Source organism: Aristolochia californica, unplaced genomic scaffold (assembly GCF_029961685.1).
Source record: "Aristolochia californica isolate CCGP_79_NKW_82.1479 unplaced genomic scaffold, dmAriCali1.0.hap1 SCAF_2, whole genome shotgun sequence".
In the NCBI taxonomy this organism is placed as follows: Eukaryota; Viridiplantae; Streptophyta; class Magnoliopsida; order Piperales; family Aristolochiaceae; genus Aristolochia; species Aristolochia californica.
Genome location: NW_027181881.1, coordinates 47,434,194 through 47,454,594, shown reverse-complemented (window position 1 = coordinate 47,454,594; position 20,401 = coordinate 47,434,194). Strand labels below are relative to the sequence as shown.

Sequence of the window (20,401 nt, the reverse complement as noted above, 5' to 3'; positions counted from 1 at the left end):
TGGACAAATCCTAATGAACTTGTTGGATTTAGGACTTCAGTGATCTAGGACACGTTACCTTTTGATCTTTGCATTTATAAGTGTCCATTGCTATAAATAAATGGAGGCATACGGCTCTTCCCCAGCAGTATTTCATATATGGCTTCTTGATTTCATGCAAGCAATTTACTCATTTACATTTTAAAGTGAGTGAGATCAAATTTGTTTCTGAGGATTAATTATACTCGCAACTACTGGAGAAGTTAGTCACCTTGTAGAATTCCTCAAGAGTAGAGACAGAAAATAGTGTAAATTTGACTAGTATCTGTCTTTAAAGAGAAGAAAGAAAAACAGAAAAAGAAAACTAGTTCACCTTGTAGAAGATATGCTGCACTCGAGCTGTCACATTATATACTTAGTAGAGAAATAAGGAGAAAGAAGGTAAGCTGTGTATTGAATTGGATACTTTACATACACATAAATTAAAGCACATTAGACTATGATGACTCTGTAGTCTATTTTGCTACAAGACTGACTTAATATGTGTAACAAAATTAATTTACCTTCCACTTTTTAAAAAAAAAAAAAAGCTTCAACTTTCATGAGCACTTCAGCAGGATCAGATATAAAGCTCATTAAATGCCCAGCTCTAAACCCTTCATGAACGAAATAACTTTCTGAGCAAGTTTTTCATCCTCAACTGACCATGTGCAGCAAAAACATATTGCTGGCTTTCCTTCTTTAAGTTCATCAGTCCTGAAAGAACACCTCTCCTTTGGACATACGCACACTTGGAAGCAACCCACCTTGAGATGATCAGAAAATTCTTGGACAGTCTTGAACTCGTCTTCAATACTCAGCTTTTGGAACAGTTTGTGTAGCCAAGAGAATGTGTGAGATGCATTGCTTTGAAATCTTGTAGAGGAAATCTGAATCAAAATAGGAAAACAATAACCTAATTCAACTTTGTGTTCTTTGAGCCCCAAAATTGGAAGAAGTTCATCATCATTCATCATTCTCGCCTTTTTGGATTTCTCCATTACCAAGATACCCTCAGCCACCCTTTCATCTCTTATCTGTAGCAAGGATAAAATTTTCTTCTCGTCCAAAACTGCAGTGGAGTTACATCCCAAATTGCCATCTGTATGCCTAATTATTTCACAAAATTGCTTCTTGACAAAAGACTTTGTGACATTTACTTTCACAGTTTGTGTTGAAGGAACTTGGATAGTCTCATTATTTGCAGGGTCGTAACATTGAATCCCCAATTCAGACTGAATTTTCCCTTTCAGCACGGCCATCTTGGGCTTCTCACCATGGACTAGCAATACATGTTTAGGGCGAAGAAATCGAACCAGATCCATGATCCCTTTTGCATCAGTATGAGGACTAAAAGAAAGCTGATGAATCTGGTCACAACACCAGACACATAATGTAAGTATGCATAAAAAAAAAAAAAAATTGAAACATTTCCCACAGATAGAAATTATTGAAAAAGATAAACATTCTCCATGGGGAAGCTAGAGAAAAGCAACATTTCTGCAAAAGGAAACACCGAGTTTCAGGGGAAACTAGAGAAGACTTTGTAATTAAGGATAAAGAACAAGAGAATTGTGAGTGAGAAGAGGGAGACACAGCGGGGAGAGAGCACTCTCTCCTTTTATGACGAACAGATTTGGTAAAAATGCTCTGACCATTGTGGCCTTCCACGTTCAATTTTATATATCAAAATAATTGCATGTAAGTCCCAATTACATCTGTAATATAAGTAAACCCTTCTACGATAAAATATAAGAAATAAGGGACTAATGTCTACTAAACTGTAACAAATATAAAATAAACCATGCAATAATAAGAAATAGTCGTATCAATAAGTTGATTAACTACTTTAAGAATCCGCTAGCACTGGTTTGTAAAACGACTCCTTTGCATTAGCAGAAGAGTCCCTAGAGTTTCACTCTAGGATGAAAACTTGCTTGAAAAGACTTATAACTATATATGCAGATCCGGGTATTTAAAGCACAACAAAGCAAGTTTTGTAAAGAGTTATCCAAACAAGACAAACAACAGGTACCAGTTCTTTGCAGCATTTTGGAACAAAACAACTGACACATCTTTCACAACATCACCAGGGCTGAAAACTCTTGTACCTTTAGCTTGTTCCACATAGCTGATATCGATGTTTAAACACTTTAATATTTGGTCCTCTAATAAAACAAGCTTGGGGTCACAATGAAGTAGGCAGAAGATTCCATGCATCCCTGCACTCACATTTACAGTTTTGAAGCATTGGCACTCAAATCACATCAAGTTGCCTTCCAACATAGAACTCCAAAGCATATTCAGTTCTCAGATTCAGACGTCAGTTTCTTCATCTATTTTATATGAGGTAACAAATAATGGATATCATTAACCTCCAAAATGATTTTTTTTTCTGGAATTGCAAGACCTCCAACGTGATTTTCGCACTGATCATTACATGACATGGCAGATTTTAATTTACGGATGGACTGTAGTCTTACTGAAACAATACATTCCACCAGCTTCACATCGACACATGCAACAGGTAGGAAGGTAGATTGCCAACCAAAGTGTGCAAAACAGACAGAAATTGGAATTCTCTTAAGACTTGATAGGGCCATGGGATATCTATATTAACAATTGAGACAAAATCTGAACAACATTTTAAACAGCTTTACTAGATCCCCAGTCACATATTTTGTAGAACTGCAGAGATTTGTTGTACTATATTTGAGAGGACAGTGGCTTCCGGATATATATTAACCCATTTATTGTACCCATGCCTTATCATACAAGGTTGCATTTTTTTGTTTAATCTTAGGGATAAAACTGGAAACAGAAACAAGTTTGCACTAGGTGCCCATTAAATGGAAACAAAGAAATGGTAACAAAGTACTTTCATTTTATCTCCTTTCGGTTTTCATGCTTTAATATAAAAAGATAGGAGAGACATTAAACCTGGCAGCGAACATCAATTTTTGTGTCCTTGTCGAGATCAACCCTGGTAGGTTTTCCTGACATCAACTTGTGTCCAACGGTTCCAGCAACACAATACCTAACAAAAACAAAAACTATTGATATAAGATTCAAACTGATAATTCTTTTTTATTTTTTGAAATAGTACTGAGATATATTATCAAACTGATAATTCTTTTCATGTTTTTTTTTTAACAATGAGAATTTCATTAAGAAAAGGGGAAGAATACAAAAAAGGTCACCCTTAAGCACAGGGCAGCGACAGACACCCACAAAAAAAAGCTAAAAAGAGACTAGAAAATTACCAAGACCTCGCAAACCAAACCACACTGTTAAAAAAGAAAAGAAAAAAACAACAGTTTCTTAGGAATTGTATCTAGGAGATATTTTATTGCCAGAAAAGGAGACGACTTACTGATAAGGAGCAAAAACATTATATAGGAACAGGACCAGCTAAGCCACTGGTGTATGTTTTTTCGTAAATCTTTTATCTTGTCACATGGCTGACGTTTGCCAATAACATGTAGCTGGGATGGCAAAGTAAAATACCAAGAACACCACTTCCAAAGTCTTGTTTCTTCCCCAAGGTAAAGTTAATCTTGAGACCCAAAGAGGATGAGTCACCATATAACTGAAGTTAGCAAGAACTCAAGAATCTTGTTCATAGCCTGAACCCCAGAAAAACAGTCCACAATTTCCTTTTTATTTCAATAATGGTACTCTGTTAGTCCACCTTTTAAAGTGTTGAATTGTATAAAAAGGGTAATTTGGACATTTCATCCTTATGAGATTGTCCCTCTAGAGCAGGAGTATGTTCGTCTTTGTAGGGAGTTAGATGGTTCAGTTTTTAGTTTATTCTGTTTTAATCAGGGAGTTATGAGGTTAACAGAGGGGCATTTATGTCCTCTAATGAGTGCCAGAACTGCCTCTCTCTCTCTCTCTCTCTCATATAAGGTTCCTTTGCAATGTAATTACAAGTGTTGAGGGCCTTTTCTTAACAATAATCATATCAACATAAAAACTGACCTTATACACGTACTTCAAAATACCTTTTTTGCCATTATAATTTTAGCAATTTCCACTCTAAACAAGCATTTTCTAGCTTTTATTTCTGGTGTTCCAAGTGAACAATAAAAAGCTAATATAATGAACAAAAAAAGACCTTATAGAGTTGTCGACTGGATCTCGAATACAAAGAAAAGAAATACTATTCTATCTAAAATTCAAATAATGCCTAAATCTGCAAATTAAGCCATAGATAACACAAAAGAATAATCCTCAATGCTAAGTAAATTCCAAAAAAAAAGAATTCATATACAAGCTTTATTACCCTGGAAGAGTAATAAGGTTCAGTTCAGATGGAGCCCACTGCTTGAACACCTCAAGGGAAAAACCACCACTGATCATCCCAGGTGTGGCAAAGAGAACACATGGCCCAGGAGCATTGATCAGAGATCGATCAAAACTGCAAACTGCAAACTGCAAGGTCATGCACACATTTCTTGGAGCTTGTCATAACACTATCTGTGTTAAATAAAAAAGAATAGACAATAATAGTATAACTATACTTACCATGCTTGAAGTCAAATGCATTTCGCGTTGCATATGTGCTTTTGATCTTTTGACTTGTCCATCCAATAAGCATCTTATAGTATACATTTGCTTGAATGGTCAAACCTGATAAATATTTTATGATCAAATAGATGCAAAATGAGGACAGGACTAGTTAAAGATCCAGTATTTTCCAAAACTGGACAAAGATTCAAAATATCAACATAACGCAGCACTTAAAATACAAAAGATTTTCTTATTTGGTCCAATAAAATTGCATGGCATTTGCATTTCACTGAAGGAAAATATTTATTAGGGGCAAATAATTCTTCAGACCCACCATTAACCATTGAAAATGAGTAGCTTAGACAATTATGTAAATAAATAGTGTTTCCGGTTTCTAGGTAAATAAAGATGTGGCAAAAGGTCCATGTGTTCCAAGAACAACTCTCTTCTGGGTTTTAAAGGTACTAAAATTGTTTGTCAGTAACACTGGCAGAAGACAAATCAAGACACTTCATCATATTGCTTAAAAATGTATTCATAGAGATGTAGGGCTCCAAATGATCATGATGCTGGCACAAATTTTGGCAGGATATCCATCTTCTCTGAGAGAGTCAATTAAAGAATTGAATGACCCTGGATTTGACACCAAGATATAATTAACTTTAGCAACCTTGAGATTCTCAATGTAACCATGGTGAAGGGCTTTTTTTCTTTTGAATGTTGAACCTGTACCATGGTAAAATTTGACTGGCAAATCTCCTGGCCTGTACTGGGCCAGCAGGGCTTTGCAATTCTAGTGAAGCAGAAATAAAAGCTCTGTTAGCAGATCTAAAAATGTTCAGCACTTCTCCTAGAAGGAGATTCAGCATTGGTGGCAAACTGTTTCCAAAAGAACATCCCTTCCCCATGGCAGCTTAGGCATATATTGGATGAACTCAAAGAATTTTGTATCCCTCTTCAAATTGTTTGGCAGCAATGGTATCCTTCTGCCAATAGCAATGTAGATAAGTTAACCAAGGAACGGGTATCTAGTCAGAGTCTTGTAGTGGGAGATGCACCCGTTGAGAGCTGACCGATGTTGCTCTCCTATTGCATCTAATTATTGCATTTCATTTCACAAGTTCAAACAAAAAAGGATTTTACAGACAACTCAGTAAGATAAATGTTTTCCCATGATCCTGGAATTGTTCATAGTTAGATCTATTTAGTGTAGGCCCAAAAGTAGAAAAATATAGAGATGGTCAGTTTGCACTTCGAACATACAGGTAAAATAGAAAACTAGCAAGTATCCACATCAGAGAATGAATTGCAACAATTCTCTTGTAGAGTTTGAAAAATCTAGACTCAAAAGAAATTATGGTTCGGGATAGAAGAAAAGAATTTTGTTGAAAAATAACCCAGAGAATATGAAAGACCAGGTCAATCATAGGATTTTAAACCTGCAAATTTTTTCTTTACAAAATAACAACATGCTCTCTGCTTCAGTTCAACTACTATAATTAACACCTCTTTTCAACCTTGGCTAAGCACTAACAATAAAGCCTCATTTCTGCCGTGTTTAAGCACCCACAATATAAGCTAGACATCAACCGACAAGCCAAAGGACAGAGACAGAAAGTCTAACTCCTCAAACATGTCTTACAGTAGCTCTTATTTCTTTCAAAGTTTCAAGCCCTGATTCTATTTAGTTATCCAACTCTGCAGCTGAATCACACCATCTTTCACCTGATGACCTTTATTTTCACAATTTCACATTTTTTAAAACCCAAACAACCAGTCTCAGTACTCCAACAGTGTAAATAATTTATTCCAAGCAATAAGAATATTTCTTTTGTTTATAAGAAACTAAATAAACAATGTGTTTATGCAAACTTACCAGCAGAAAAGTAGATGGGAACCTTAAGATTCATCCGCTCCCAGTAATCATCCAATATTATGCAGAGCTCCTTCACGAAACATGAAAATCATTTCAATTAATTTTTTTTTGAAAAAGGTGACAATAAGAGAAAAGTGAAAAAAAATATAATCAGCAAGGAAAAGCCAGCAACGCCAACTAATGCAACTATTTGTACATGTGAGGCTTCAAGAAACGAGGTATATATATTCTCTAAAAACCTATGAAGACTGTAATAGAAGCATTTGGGTACCTAAAAATACAACTATACCTCTAATAATAAAGATAATAGATCTCTAAGGAGAAGACGGATTCAAGTAGATATAATCCAGATTGAAAATAGCTAATATCTGGATCAGACTTCTTATTTGATCATGATTTCGCAGATCCTCACACCACACACCCACCATGTGATCATTAAGCTAGAGGTCAAATCAATCTTCTTGAATCTAACTCTAGATTTCAGTAACAGTTGAATCCAACCATTTCTAAGCATGCCTATCTGATCTGAACTTCTTTGCTCATTCCTCGTCATGACTAATGTCAAGGAATTCTTTTACATCTTCAGCCATAAAGCTAGATGGCTTTTTAGTCTCTCTCCAAGCTTGGATGTAACAAAGAATAAACGCATAACTTTCAAACATGGTAATATCTTTTTCTTTAAAAGCAATGAGAAAAGAATTTTCATTAAGAGAACTCCTAGGAGAAAATTACATCAAGAGTAAATGTACACAATGAGGAGATGAAAAATCAAATAGGAAGAGATGTGCCAACAAAAAGATCTTGCCTAATAACACTTTCCTTACCTAGAGAGAATCTGCTGATAAATCTATTTGAATTTTAAGAACTCATTGTATACAAGTGATTACAAGCTGCCTTAAATAGGCAGAATTCTACGCAACATTAAAGAATTTAAGAAGTTACAACCACAGGAAAGATAAAAGAGGAGAAAATTTCCCTTTGACTAAAAAACAAAAAGATCATTAAGTGTGAGAGAAAATAGGAGTGCAACATTGAGAAAGTTTTGCTCCACTAGATGAGATGAATTGAGGTGGTATGCCATGTAGGAATGTTGAGGAAGAACCACTTAAAGCCATTTGGAGAGCTTGAGACCATGACATGTAGATGTATAAAATTACACGAAATTACGCTAGCTTATCATGCCCCTTCTTCAATCTAAGCAAGGTCAAATGGTTGTTTTAGTTTGTGGAAGAAGTTGAAAACAGGCTTTAGCAAGTGGTTTAGTAAAAATGTATGCAATTTGGCTAGTGGACAAAATGCATCGAATGTGAAGATCACCCAAATTGACTCATCCACAAACAAAGTGATAATTTATAGTAACATGTCTACACCGTGAATGATGAATAGTATTAGCTATAAGAAAAGTAGCATTGAAATTATCACAATAATAAGAGGTTTGAATAAAAAATATGAAGATTATTAGGATAATATTGAATCCATAGCAATTTAGTATAAATAGAGGCAAGGGCTCGATATTCAGCTTCAATGCTAGACCAAGAAACATTCTTTTTGTTTCTAGAGAACCGCGAGATTAAATTAGGACCAAGATAAATAAAAAATCCAGTAGAGCCACTAGTGGTGGGACACAGCCAAATCAGCATCAGAATAGGCAACTAAAGAGTTACCTGAAGATGATTTTAAGTAATTGTAGAGTAACAAGAAGTTCATTTAAGTATTTATGTTGATGAAGAAGAATACCAAGGGAAGTAAAGGATACTTGAATACCAAGAAAGTAATCTAAACGACCTAAGTTTTCAACAGAAAATTCTGGCCTAACTATTGTAAATATTGGGTAAAATAAAGATGGACTAGAACAACCAGCAAAAATATCATCAATGTAAAAGAGTAAGAAACTTGTACCTTGAGAAGAGCAGTAAATAAGGAAGGATGAGCCTTACTCTAAACAAAGCCTTTTGAAACTTATAAACATAGTATAGAAAATTAGGGTGCCAAGAACCTAGTGGTTGTTTCATATAAACTGTTCATTTAAGTCATCAAAAACGTTATTAATATCAAATTGATTTAGAATTCACCATAAAGATGGTTGGAGTTTAGCAACAGGGATAAAGGTATTATCAAAGACAATGTCAAGAAGTTGCCAACAAGATGGGATTTTTGTCTTTTTATGAAGCCAAGATGGGATTTTTGTCTTTTTATGAAGCCCCTAAGATTCAATTTGATTAGAAAAAACTCAACATGAGCAAACAAAATTCACACTAGAGGGAGAAACAAGGTCCTAGGTATGTTATAGTAGCAAGGGTTCAAATTTTGACCTTCCAAAAAAGGAAGGGTTAAAGCAACCTTATAGGAGTTAGGTTCATGACAGTAGAGACTGTGAAGGGGAGTGGGAATAGTTCCAGATAGATAAGTGTTAAGAAAAATGTAGGTTTATAAGGTTGAGCAATAGACCTTCTAAGTGGCTAGTCATTCTGGGATGCCTCTACTTATGATGAACTTCTATGGTTCAAAATATTTTAAATGGCTTTCATATTACTTATTTCAAACCCCTTATTTATTGTGATAATCTTAATATCACCTTTCTTACGACTAATCTTGTTCATCATTCTCAGAGCAAACAAATTGCAATGAATTATCCTTTTGTTCGTTAATGTTCAATATTTAAAGTCTCTACATTCAACATATTTCAACTTCCAAATAAGTTGCAGACGTTTTCACCAAGCCTTTTGCCAAAACTCCATTTCGACTTCTATGAGTCAAGCTAAAGAAAGAGTCTACCATTACTTAGTTTGAAAGGCATGATAATAAAACACATTTTTATGTCCACATGTCAACATTTCAAGCTCTCCAAGTGATTCCTACAGAGAACAACACCTCATCATGAGTCCCAAGTCATGGCAAATACTTCAAAGAAGACCTCCTATTTTCTCCCTACTTGAACATTGTGTTTTGTTTCAGTCAAGGAGGATATTTCTACTTCTTTACCTCTTGAAACATTCAGTTGCTTAACATTCCGCTTATTTAAGGCAGCTTGAACTCTTCTACAAACATCCAATAGCAATCAAATTCAAATGAGATTTATCATTGCCAACCCCTTGGCATGTCTGAATGTATGGCACGAAGAAATGTTTAAGCTACTAGAGATATCCATTACTTCATCAAAGTACGAGAGAAATCTTCCCAGGGGATTCATCTTCCTTGAAACCCAACTTATAACCACCAAAAAGTCTCCATCAATTATTAAAGGAAAATAGAAGTGTGCCAAATAGAGTCTCAAACCTCAAAGAGGGGCCTTCAGTTCTACCATTAAACAATCACATAAGCCAAAAGGTGCAGAAAAAATAAGGAGGATATTACCTATAGCGTCCCAAATAGCTCCACCTCCACCAGTTATTTCCAATGAGAAACTAAGCTAAATGAGAAGTTTCGGGCAACTTATTAGCACCAACAATTTATTATTTATTTATTATTATTATTACTATTATTATTATTATTATTATTATTATTATTATTATTATTGTCACAATTAACTTTTACATGTCAACTCGTGTCATTGTTAAACTAGAGGATACATATCATTATGAGGTCTGAAGTAACTGCATTACTCCTCTGTCATTGTTGATTAATATCACAATTAGATGTATAACAGAACATAATACAGAACCTACAGACTAAAGCAAAATAACACTAAGTATGAGAGAAAGTATGAAGACACCTGCGCTCTTCCCAAAGCAAAAGTTGGAATAAGCACCTTTCCCCCACCTGCAACACACTTATGAACCTGTGGACCACACATTTATGAACAATGAGTGACAGCAAAACCAAATAAAGAACATCCCAAAGACTTCGGTGAGCTTTTTTAGAAACATGAATGCTACCATACAATAAAGAAAGATACGAGAGAAAATAGGACAATGCATCAAAATCATAAACAATGAGAAATCCAGAACTATGAAAAGGTGTGTACATCAACGTACAGCTTTTATAAACTCCCTTTCACGAGCATATTTTGAATCCCGTGTGGTCGTTGCATATGTAGATCTATGAAGATGTATAAATCAGTTTCATAATTGTCAAGTACCCAGCACAAAAAGCATACAATAAGAGTAAAGAGTAGCACAAACCAAGGCAACTCTAAAAGAAAATACATCTTTTTTGTATTTGAGTGCGTGTGCGTGTGTGTGCATATGTGTGTGTCAGAGAGAGGGAAAGAGAGAGAGAGAGAGAGGGAGAGTAAAGTCAAAACAACTTCAAGGAATTAACCACGGAGAACTAACAATGCATCTTGGAAGTTAGAACACTGCTACCTCCAAGTAGCAGATATACATGGATTGTTTTCTAGATATTGACATATTTCCACATTGTTTCTATCAAAATATAGTTTCAAGTTTTAATAATATGCTAAATAAGAAAATCCAGATTATATGAAGAATATCATGCCGTAAGCATCAATAAGAGCAATGATCTTCAAGTCAAAAACATATGGTAAATCTTGATAAGAATTAGTGTTGAATGACCTCGACTTCCTCCATCCCTACTTGGCCTCTTCCACATCGTCATTCAGTGAAATGACAACTTTGTTACAAGAAACTAGTATGTATCATCTACACACTGCTAATAATCAAGAGTTATGAAAGCAAAAAGAAGTCAAAATTGTCGGATGTCTTCATGCATATGCCCTAAATATGAGACATTTCGGACATAGATGTTGTCAAGTGCTGATGTGCCCACACTCACCGCTGCATACGAGAGGTTCATGAGGGCAGAGAGTGTTGTTACATCTTCTCAGATCAGACAAATAAAGGTGTTAAAACCTCAGCTCTTAAAAGCACTCCCACCAAGCCAAAGAGTGAAGGATATCAAGGAACACTAGACTACACAACTACATATATGAATTGCCCCTTGAGCTATACATCATTCAACAAATGGCAAAGAAACTCTATTCAGAGATAATAGCACATGCTTACTATAATGGAACAGGCTTATTCTAATGCTGATAGGAGTCACATTTTTCATCATATTACATGAAGAATACAGAGTTCAAAGGGATGGTAATGAATTTTTTTGTCCAAAGAAATAAATATAACTGTTATCACATCATACAAGATTTCTTCATCTATATTTTTCCGAAAAAATTTGAAGTTCATATAACATCTTAGATACTTTTAATAGTTGAATTCATTAAAAAAAGAACAAGAGTACAATTGGGGGAGGAGAAACCTCAAGCCCCAAGGATAATTACTTGTTAGTTGGAGTTTTCTATCATTTTGTGTATAACATGCTTGTAAAGTATCACTAAAAAAAGAAGAAGTATAGAGCAGTACATAAAAAGAAGATGGCATTAGGATGACAACTCAAAAAAGTTTAGGGAATCTCCAATATGAGAAAAAATGTAGGATATCAAGTCCCCTATTTGAAAACAATAAAGAACCACATGTGTCTTCAAAATGAAGCATGAAAAGCTATAAGTAAAGAACAACAAGATTGCGTTGATATTAGTTAACAAGGCTGAATAGGCTTTCACACGATCAAGCCAAAATTGCCAGACAGGCTCTTACTCTGTTATAAGGAGGTCCAACTGCAAATGATCAATTTGAGCTGCTCCAAGATGCCGATCAGGTGTCATGTTATAATCTCCAGTATACACCATAGCACTTTCCCCAACCTTGGCATAAAACATCGCTGCTCCAAGAACCTAATTGTGAAACACAGTAACTGATCAACAGCAAGAAAAGAAGTGGATTTCTCATGTCAATATCAATGGTGTCACTTCGATGGATATAGAAGTGACACAATAGCATATTATACGATATATTTACATAATGAATTTGAACAAGTAATGGATGTGTTTGTCACTTGCTTAGGGTTTCCTGCTCCAATTTCCATCATCATGACTATCAGGACTAAGCTTCATAGATTTCTCTTCAAGGTCCTTATAATTGAAAATTATGGTCCTTGAAAACAAGCATCCAGGCTAATTCAGTTTTTCTGCACTGTTTAATTAACCTTAAATCCTCAAAAATTTATAACACCGCCAATATTCATTTTGCATAACCTCCCTGATACTCTAGGATATCAACAAAAGATGAAAGAACATACGTGACCAGCATAGTAAGCACGAATTTGAAGATCACTATCAACCTGCACTGTCTGCTTCAAATCCACAGGTATAACTGCAAAATAAAAGGACCAAAAAACATGAACCTTCACAAACAGATATCATAAGATAGAGTAATTACATATTCAAAAGTGAATGAAAATTCTTTTTCTTGATGTTTGGAGTAACACCATTGGTCTTAATGTATTTCTTTAGCCAAAGTATTTGTTTTACTGCTGCAAGACACAGCAGCGTCCATCACTCTCCTTCAGTCCTGTAAAACAGGCTACTTAACACCAAAAGACACACTCTTGAGTAATAGTTGATTAAAAATTAATCAACTGGGGTTTGTTATTAGAAAAATTAGAGAAATGTGACTGCTAGTTCCGATTCTAACTTAAGTAGGTCCTGAATTGGACCCATCAGCAATATGGCTACTCGAGTCCTGAATTGGACCAATCAACAAGATGACTACTCGAAATTGAATCTTGAAGGCGTCTCCCTCACTTTGCTATCCATTAGGTCTTGACTTTGAGTTGTATCCTTTTGTTTCTTTGTTAGTGGCATATTCCTTTTGTCCCTCCCCTCCATTGGGGGGGTCTCTGTTGTATTCACTCTTCCCTTCAGTGAAATCATGTCCCACCATTCAAAAATAACAATAATTACATGGCAGATTAGTCAAATACCTTGTAATTGCAACTTTCATCTTTTCCAATTAGATAAAAAAAGACCCTCTGCTCTGGAATTTTTTTTCCAAAGTGTGTCCCACTTTCAGCGTCCTCCACAATACCTCACCTATGTCTTGATTAATGGTTTTGATGAATATCCACGCTCATTGATCTTTCTTGACCTTATTTAGATGGCACTTGCAAACAATTCCTTGCCACAAACTTTAATCAGTAGATGTACCGGCCACCTTGGCTAGTCACATTCTGTCTTATTGATGGTAATACTTCCATGGGTTTGGTGAAGATAAGATCATTCAGAAACGAAACTCAAAGGTGATAAATTGTTCCTTCTTTCTATCAATAAGGTTGTAATGGGACCTTTTCGCATCTAGCCATTTATCCTGTTTTGGAGCTTCTTGGGCCACCTAAAGTGCTCATTATCAATACCACCAGAAGCAGGATTATAGCAAATTTATCAGCTGAAGAACAGAAGCATGAGGCACAGGATTCATATTTGTGAGCTCTACTTCGATGCTTATGAATCTATCAGTTATAATTTTCAGTTAAGCAGGATTTATTGCAAGGGAGGACAAAGCTTTTGGTTCATAAACCACAACTAGATACATGATTGTCATTGAAGACTTGGTGGCAGGTCCGACCCAACTTATCATAGACCCCAAGGGTGTCTGATTTGACATTGGCCATAATCCGTGTGCTTTGTGTCTTCTTGACCTTATTCAGTAAGCCTTGTCGTAGAGAAGAAGATGCCAAGGTGGCCATTTTAATGGATAACCGAGCTAGCATAAATTGATCACTAAAAAATGGATGACTTCACCTTTTTTCATACATTCCATGATGTCATCTGAACTAAACAACTCTTGCTCTCCTCTCCTATCTACCATCACTTTTCGATAATCCTCCAGCATAAAGGGTGCCAAAGCCTTTGTTGGGTACTGCATGAGGAAAACGACAGCAAAAGTGAAAAAAATACATGCAGAATTTTATATTTTTTGTTGGCTCCAAAGCTAGAAAGCTACAAGAAAACCCAGAATACAAGAGTAAATAGGAATCCTTCATGGTAGTTAACAACATGCACGCTTGCATGAAGACTATGTAACCAGAAACAAGTTCACAAAGACCCAGGAAAAAAAAAAGGCCAGAAGAAATTTAAAAAACAACAAACCACTGCAAAATTCATAAGATTCTAGAAGCGTACTACCAAAAGTACATATTACAGTATGCTGTATTCTTCACTAATAAATTAGATGCCATATTTATTATAGTCAAACATATAACTGATGAAAATTGATGGAATCACAACAAGCAATTAAAGACTCGACTTTCCCGGAGAGTAGGCAAGACCACACAACTGCTGCCTATTGCATCCACACCATCATGCAGTAAGCTGCAGACCCGGTTTACTGACCTTATTACATACCAAAAGGGTAGTTAAAGGCAACAAACACTACCACGACCATATTAGAACTATAAAACGGACGGCGCATAACTTACTGTCATATAAATAGGCCCATGATACCCGCAAACCTCTGTGAAGTACGGAAGTGCTCCGACATGATCCAAATGGCTGAAAGAGAAAATTAAATATACGAACAAGAAACAATCAAAATTTAAAAATATTAAAAGAAATACCGCGAGATACTTACAAATGGGTGATAATGATGCAAGTGATGGCCGAAGTGAAATCTCCGGATTGAGATATAAGAGAGAAATCTGGATAGCGGCGGTGATCGTGATAACCCATATGCATTCCGCAGTCAAACATTATCCTTTTTCCGCCTATTGAAACAACGACACAGCTTTTTCCTACTTCCTGTCCAGCGCCTGACATACCCAGTTGTTAGAAAAAATAGACAAAAAGTATCGGAGAGACAAACCATAGAGAAACATAGAGACCTAGAACAAGGCTATCAATCGCCATGTCTGCTGCGAAGCACTACTGTCGTGAAGTAGGTTCCGGCTTCTGGAGAACGAAGCAACTTCGATTCAGGACAGGGCGCCAAAGGTCCGGTTACAACTAAGCGCTTTCTTTAATGCTTTAAGGGTTCCCTCTTTGCGGAATCGCGGGAACAAATTTTTTTTTATATAAATCAACCTGTACCTAAGCTTGATTTAATTTTTTAACTTTTTATTATTTTCTATTTATAATAATAAAATTTTGTATAAACTATTTTTTATATTAAATAAAATGATAAATTGTGCCATGACACTAGGATTGGCTAATGACTATAGAGACTGGATAATAAAATAAAATCAAATCAAATGTTTTTTAATTATTATTATTCCAAAAATAGTTAGTAAAAATATGAATTTGTTCATTATATTATTTTAAAAATAATAATGATTAAATTCTTATTATTTTTTATTTTCTATGGGTTCCAAACATAACATAAAGGGAACAAGATTGCACGCGGGTAGGGTGGCATCGAGCCGAGCCGAGCCCGAACCTGCCTATGTTTGAGCTGAGTTTGATTTAAATATTTCGAGTTGAGCCTCGTCTCGAGCCTAAAATTGTTATCGAGTTGTTCGAGCCCAAAAATTTTAACCGAACTCGAGCCTCAACAAACATTTAAAAATTTTCAAAAAATATATATCAAATAAATTGTATATAAAATTATACATATATTTTACATAAAATTGAGCATGACCTCTACATAAAATTAAGCATAACCTATATATATAATACATGTATAAGATTAGGCATGACTTTTTCTTAAAATTGAGCATAATCTATGTACATAATACCTGTATAAAATTCGGCATAAGCTCTACTTACAATTGGGCATAATCAATATACATAATACCTACATAAACACTCCGTCAAATTATCTATACATTCCACAAACACTCCATGAAATTGTTTATACACTCCATAAAATAGTTTAAACACTTCATACACTGCATAACATTATAAATAAGCTCCATACAATAATCAAACACAACAAAATTAAATAAAATATCACTATCAATTTACAATCACCCAAATAAAAATTATAAATCCATTATAAAATTACAAACTATAGTTGTTTCTCTTAATGCTAGAAAATAATATGCGTCCCTGCATGAGCAAAATCTCCACCTATGACAAAAACAAAAAAATAAAATTAGTTATTGTCATATAAAAAAAATACTCTTCCACTACTAGTTACTTGATGTAGTTAAAATATTAAAATTATCATGGAAACATGAAAAATCATATAACTGGTAGCATTATCTATACATTCTTCTTCTCAGGCTGTAATCATAAAACAAAATTTTAATAAATAAAACTAAAAAATATCATAATAAATAATTAATCAAAGAATTCCACCTTTTGATTTTTCTTTACACTGTGAAGAACCCGAACCCAATCACTGCCACAAATCAAAGCTTGAACTGTATTTGGTGCCAAGGAAAAACGATATGAGTCTATTACTCTACCACCAACACTAAATGTAGACTCTAAAGCTACTGTGGATATGAGAATTACAAGGATGTCTGCTGCTGCCATCTTAGATAATACCTGAAATTTAATATGATTCATTTTCCTCCATTCTAAAACATCAAAATCATATTATGAAGTTTCCTTACAACTATATACACCTTCTTCAAGTTAAATTTCCAATTCTGACCTTTGTGAATTAACTATATCTTTTTGTTTCATATAACTCATTAACTTTGACCAACCTGAACTTGATGAAGGCCTACGACTTGTGGAAACACCCATAGAGTTAGTACTTGAAACAATCTCTTCATTTCTAATATTCACATTATAAAAGGATATATATTCATCGTAGATCTCATATAAGGTGCGTCGAACTAAATTTATATTCATTGTAGCTTCCTCCTTAGAATATATCACTGGAAAACACATTTCGATCAACTTTAATTTGACCATTTGATCCAAAAAATAAGCAACAACCATCAATAAATTGCATTCAACCCAGTACTTCTCAAATTTCTCTTTCATTATACTAACCATTGTCCTAATGAAAACATTTTCATTTGTAGAATGAAAATCCAGAACTTCTTTTACCCTATATACCTCACTAAGGTACAAATTAGAAGTAAGGTAGTCACTCCCATAAATTATATTAGTAACTGCATTAAAAAATTTTAGGATCTCATACACCATGTCAACCTTTTCCCATTCATTAAAACTTGGCAAACAATCATAAGTTGGTTCTCTAACTTTAAATCTAGAAAATGCATATTTGAATTTTAATGCAGAAGACAACATGTCATAAGTGGAGTTCCAACGAGTTGGACAATCAATAACCAACCTCTTTTCACCAAGTTCAAATTGTTGTACAATTTCATAAAAAGTGCGAAGTCTAGCCTCTGACAGATTTATGAATTTGACACTTTCACGCACATTATCAATGATATCCTTAATCTGAATAAGACCATCTTGGACTAATAAGTTCAAAATATGATCACAACTTTCCACCATACACCAAATTTATTTTCCTTGAAAAATCTTGTTTCAAAACTCTAATACAAACATCATTATATGCAGCATTATCAACTGAAATACTAAAAACTTTATTTTCGATCTCCCACTATTTCAAACACTTTTAAATAGCATTTGCTATATCAACGCCACGACGAGGAGGAGGAACATGCACAAAACTCAAGACTCGTTTTTGTAGCTTCCAATTACTGTCTACAAAATGCCCAGTAATAACCATGTATTAAATCTTTTGATTTTGGGACTTCCAAAGATCCGTGGTAAGACTAATCTTGTTAATCTCTTTTAACAAAATTTTCAATTTCTTTTTTTATGCCTCATACACCTCCATACACTCCTTCTTAATGATTTTACGGGATATTTTCTCATAATTCATATTTGCCATCTTCATTACAAAATTAAATCCCTCTTCTTCTACTATCATTAATGGATGCTCATACATAAGAATCCAATGAGCAATGAGTACTCTCAATTTAGCTTGATCATATTTTCCTCCAAAATCCATAAAAGGAAGTCCAAATGGACTCTGATCAACATTAGACCCCGTTCCCACTGGTTGAAAGTTTAAGGTTTTTTGTTTTCTCATTGCCACTTTTCTACTAGTGCAACGTTTTAAATGTCGACTCGTATGTGTGGTCACTCCACTACTAATAACACTCAAATTGATTTTATAATGAACACACTGAGCCTTTTTTGTACCATTAAGTGATACTTATTTGAATTCCAACCACACATGAGACTTTTTTTGTCTTTTTGAAGTATGGGTAGAGTCACCTTCATCCTCATTTATGGTAATTTCATCTTGGTCCACTTCTATGACAGAGGGTAGTGACTTTGGTGGAGTTGAGTCACTATTTATAGTCACACTAAAACTAGTGTTAATTATTGATGTCAATTGAGGAGGTGTTGACATTCTTACTTATACAAAAAAATAAAATTACAAATTAAAAACATAGAGAAAAGAAAGTTATCCAAACAACAAAGATCCTACACATAATTTAAGATACTTGTCTATTCTTAGAGGAAGGTACGTGACGTTGTGACAATCGGGAACGACCCTTGTCTTTCAATGCAGCGGGGTCTCTTTGAGCCTGTAGTCATGCACCCAATAGTTTCCAGTCCAATATACCGATCCTTTTTTATATATAAATTTTAAAACTTCCAAGAGAAGGAAATAAGCATATCAACATTCTTTTATAATATTCTGATGAAATTCAACCTCAATACCAAGAAATTAATGATAAAAATGAAAAAAAAAATTCAAACCTTACAGAAACAGAAAGTGTGTTCGCCGTTCAGGGATATCTCTAAAAGCCTTTCCAAGAATGAAGGAGCACTGCTGAAACGAAACGAGAGTTAGAAATTTTGTAGGGTTAGGTCGGCGACGAAAAAAAAATAGAACATTAAATAAAAATCTTACCTCCCGTTGGACCGTCGTTTTCGTCTCGTCAGCGAGGAAGAACTTTGGATGAAGAAATTGAAGAGGAAGGATAAAAATCGATTGCAAAAAAGAGAGATAATTTACATCCGTCTGTATCTAATGTATCAATTCAATGAAATATTGGGTCTAAAAATAAAAATTATGTACTGTATTCCAAAATGTTCTAATCTAATATGTATGATGAATACATGCCTACTAGACTTGTTACTAGTCTAACATAACATAATTGGGTTGAGTTCCATATGCATAAAAAAATTTTGTTTTGGTGAACAACAATTTAATTATTATGGTTGTTTTATGGACCACAATATTATATTTAGGAAGAGGAAGAGTTCCATAGGAACAAGAAAAAGACACATGAAGAAAGAACAAGCTCTGATCACACCAGATAGGTTTTTTTTTTACAATTTTGCAGTTAGGACATGATTTTTGTCTACACAATTGATTCAAAGAGCATGTTATCGTAATTTTAATTCTCTCAAGTTATTGAAAAAAAAAAAAACAGAACCAAGTCACAATAGAAGCTGCAGAAAAAAGGTAAAGACTAATCATTGCATTTTGGATAAAAAAAGTCCACTATCAAATAAAATATAATTAATATGGACACAATCTATATGAACAGAGATCAATATAAGTAGTGAACTAGCAAAATTAGATGTGCATTGTACATTGAAAATATTGATAATCCACATAGTGTGACTAGAAGAAGGGCTTTGAGACTTTGTCCATAGGAAAATCGTATAGGATACCAAATGTAGGACAACATATGAATGACTACTGTACAGAATGCATTGCGAGCAAAGGATGAATGATCCTTTTCAGCTTAAACAGATTCTTAAGAGAGAACAAAAAATTTATGCATTTAAAACCAATACCGCTGATAGCAAATATAGATGGAAATTGGAAGGTCAAAGTTTAGGCCTGTGAGTAATAAGATAATAATCAACTACATGGTCTGCTAAATTCTCTTCGTGCTTAAAAAAAACCACATGATAGAAAACGATACGAGATAAACTTATTGATTGAGGAAAAAAGGTAAAAAAATGATTAAAATGATGTACTTAACTTTATCTGGAACATATACAACGAACCATAGAGTCCTGTCAACCAAAGGCTAACTAGACTTACAGAAGATAAAAATGAAAAAAAAAATCAACGACAAAATTGCAGAGGAAGAAAACATACAAAAGATAAAAATGAAAAACAAAAATCAACTTCGAAATCGTAGAGGAAGAAAACATATAGAAGATAAAAATGAAAAAAAAAATCAACACTTACAGAAATAGAGAGTGTTCGCCGTTCGGGGATATCTCCAAAACCT

The 20,401-nt window shown here is 34.4% G+C and overlaps 1 protein-coding gene across 2 annotated transcripts; it reads right to left on the bottom strand.

The window, feature by feature from the left end:
* Positions 1 to 361: 361 nt before the first annotated feature.
* Positions 362 to 15,174, bottom strand: LOC137956425 (cleavage and polyadenylation specificity factor subunit 3-II). 2 transcript variants are annotated; one of them, XM_068803914.1, is made up of 13 exons: positions 15,086 to 15,174; positions 14,836 to 15,013; positions 14,684 to 14,756; positions 14,007 to 14,124; positions 12,506 to 12,579; positions 11,965 to 12,101; positions 10,384 to 10,447; positions 10,122 to 10,187; positions 6,410 to 6,479; positions 4,549 to 4,653; positions 4,307 to 4,448; positions 2,959 to 3,055; positions 362 to 1,388 (listed from the first exon to the last, which is right to left on the bottom strand). In XM_068803914.1, the coding sequence occupies exons 1-13, from the start codon at positions 15,108 to 15,110 to the stop codon at positions 615 to 617; spliced, it is 1,923 nt and encodes a 640-aa protein (XP_068660015.1). In that variant the 5' UTR covers positions 15,111 to 15,174; the 3' UTR covers positions 362 to 614. The 2 variants fall into 2 exon arrangements, with proteins under 2 accessions (XP_068660015.1, XP_068660016.1); XM_068803915.1 differs by having other exon boundaries at positions 10,158 to 10,187.
* Between the last annotated feature and the right edge of the window lie 5,227 nt (positions 15,175 to 20,401).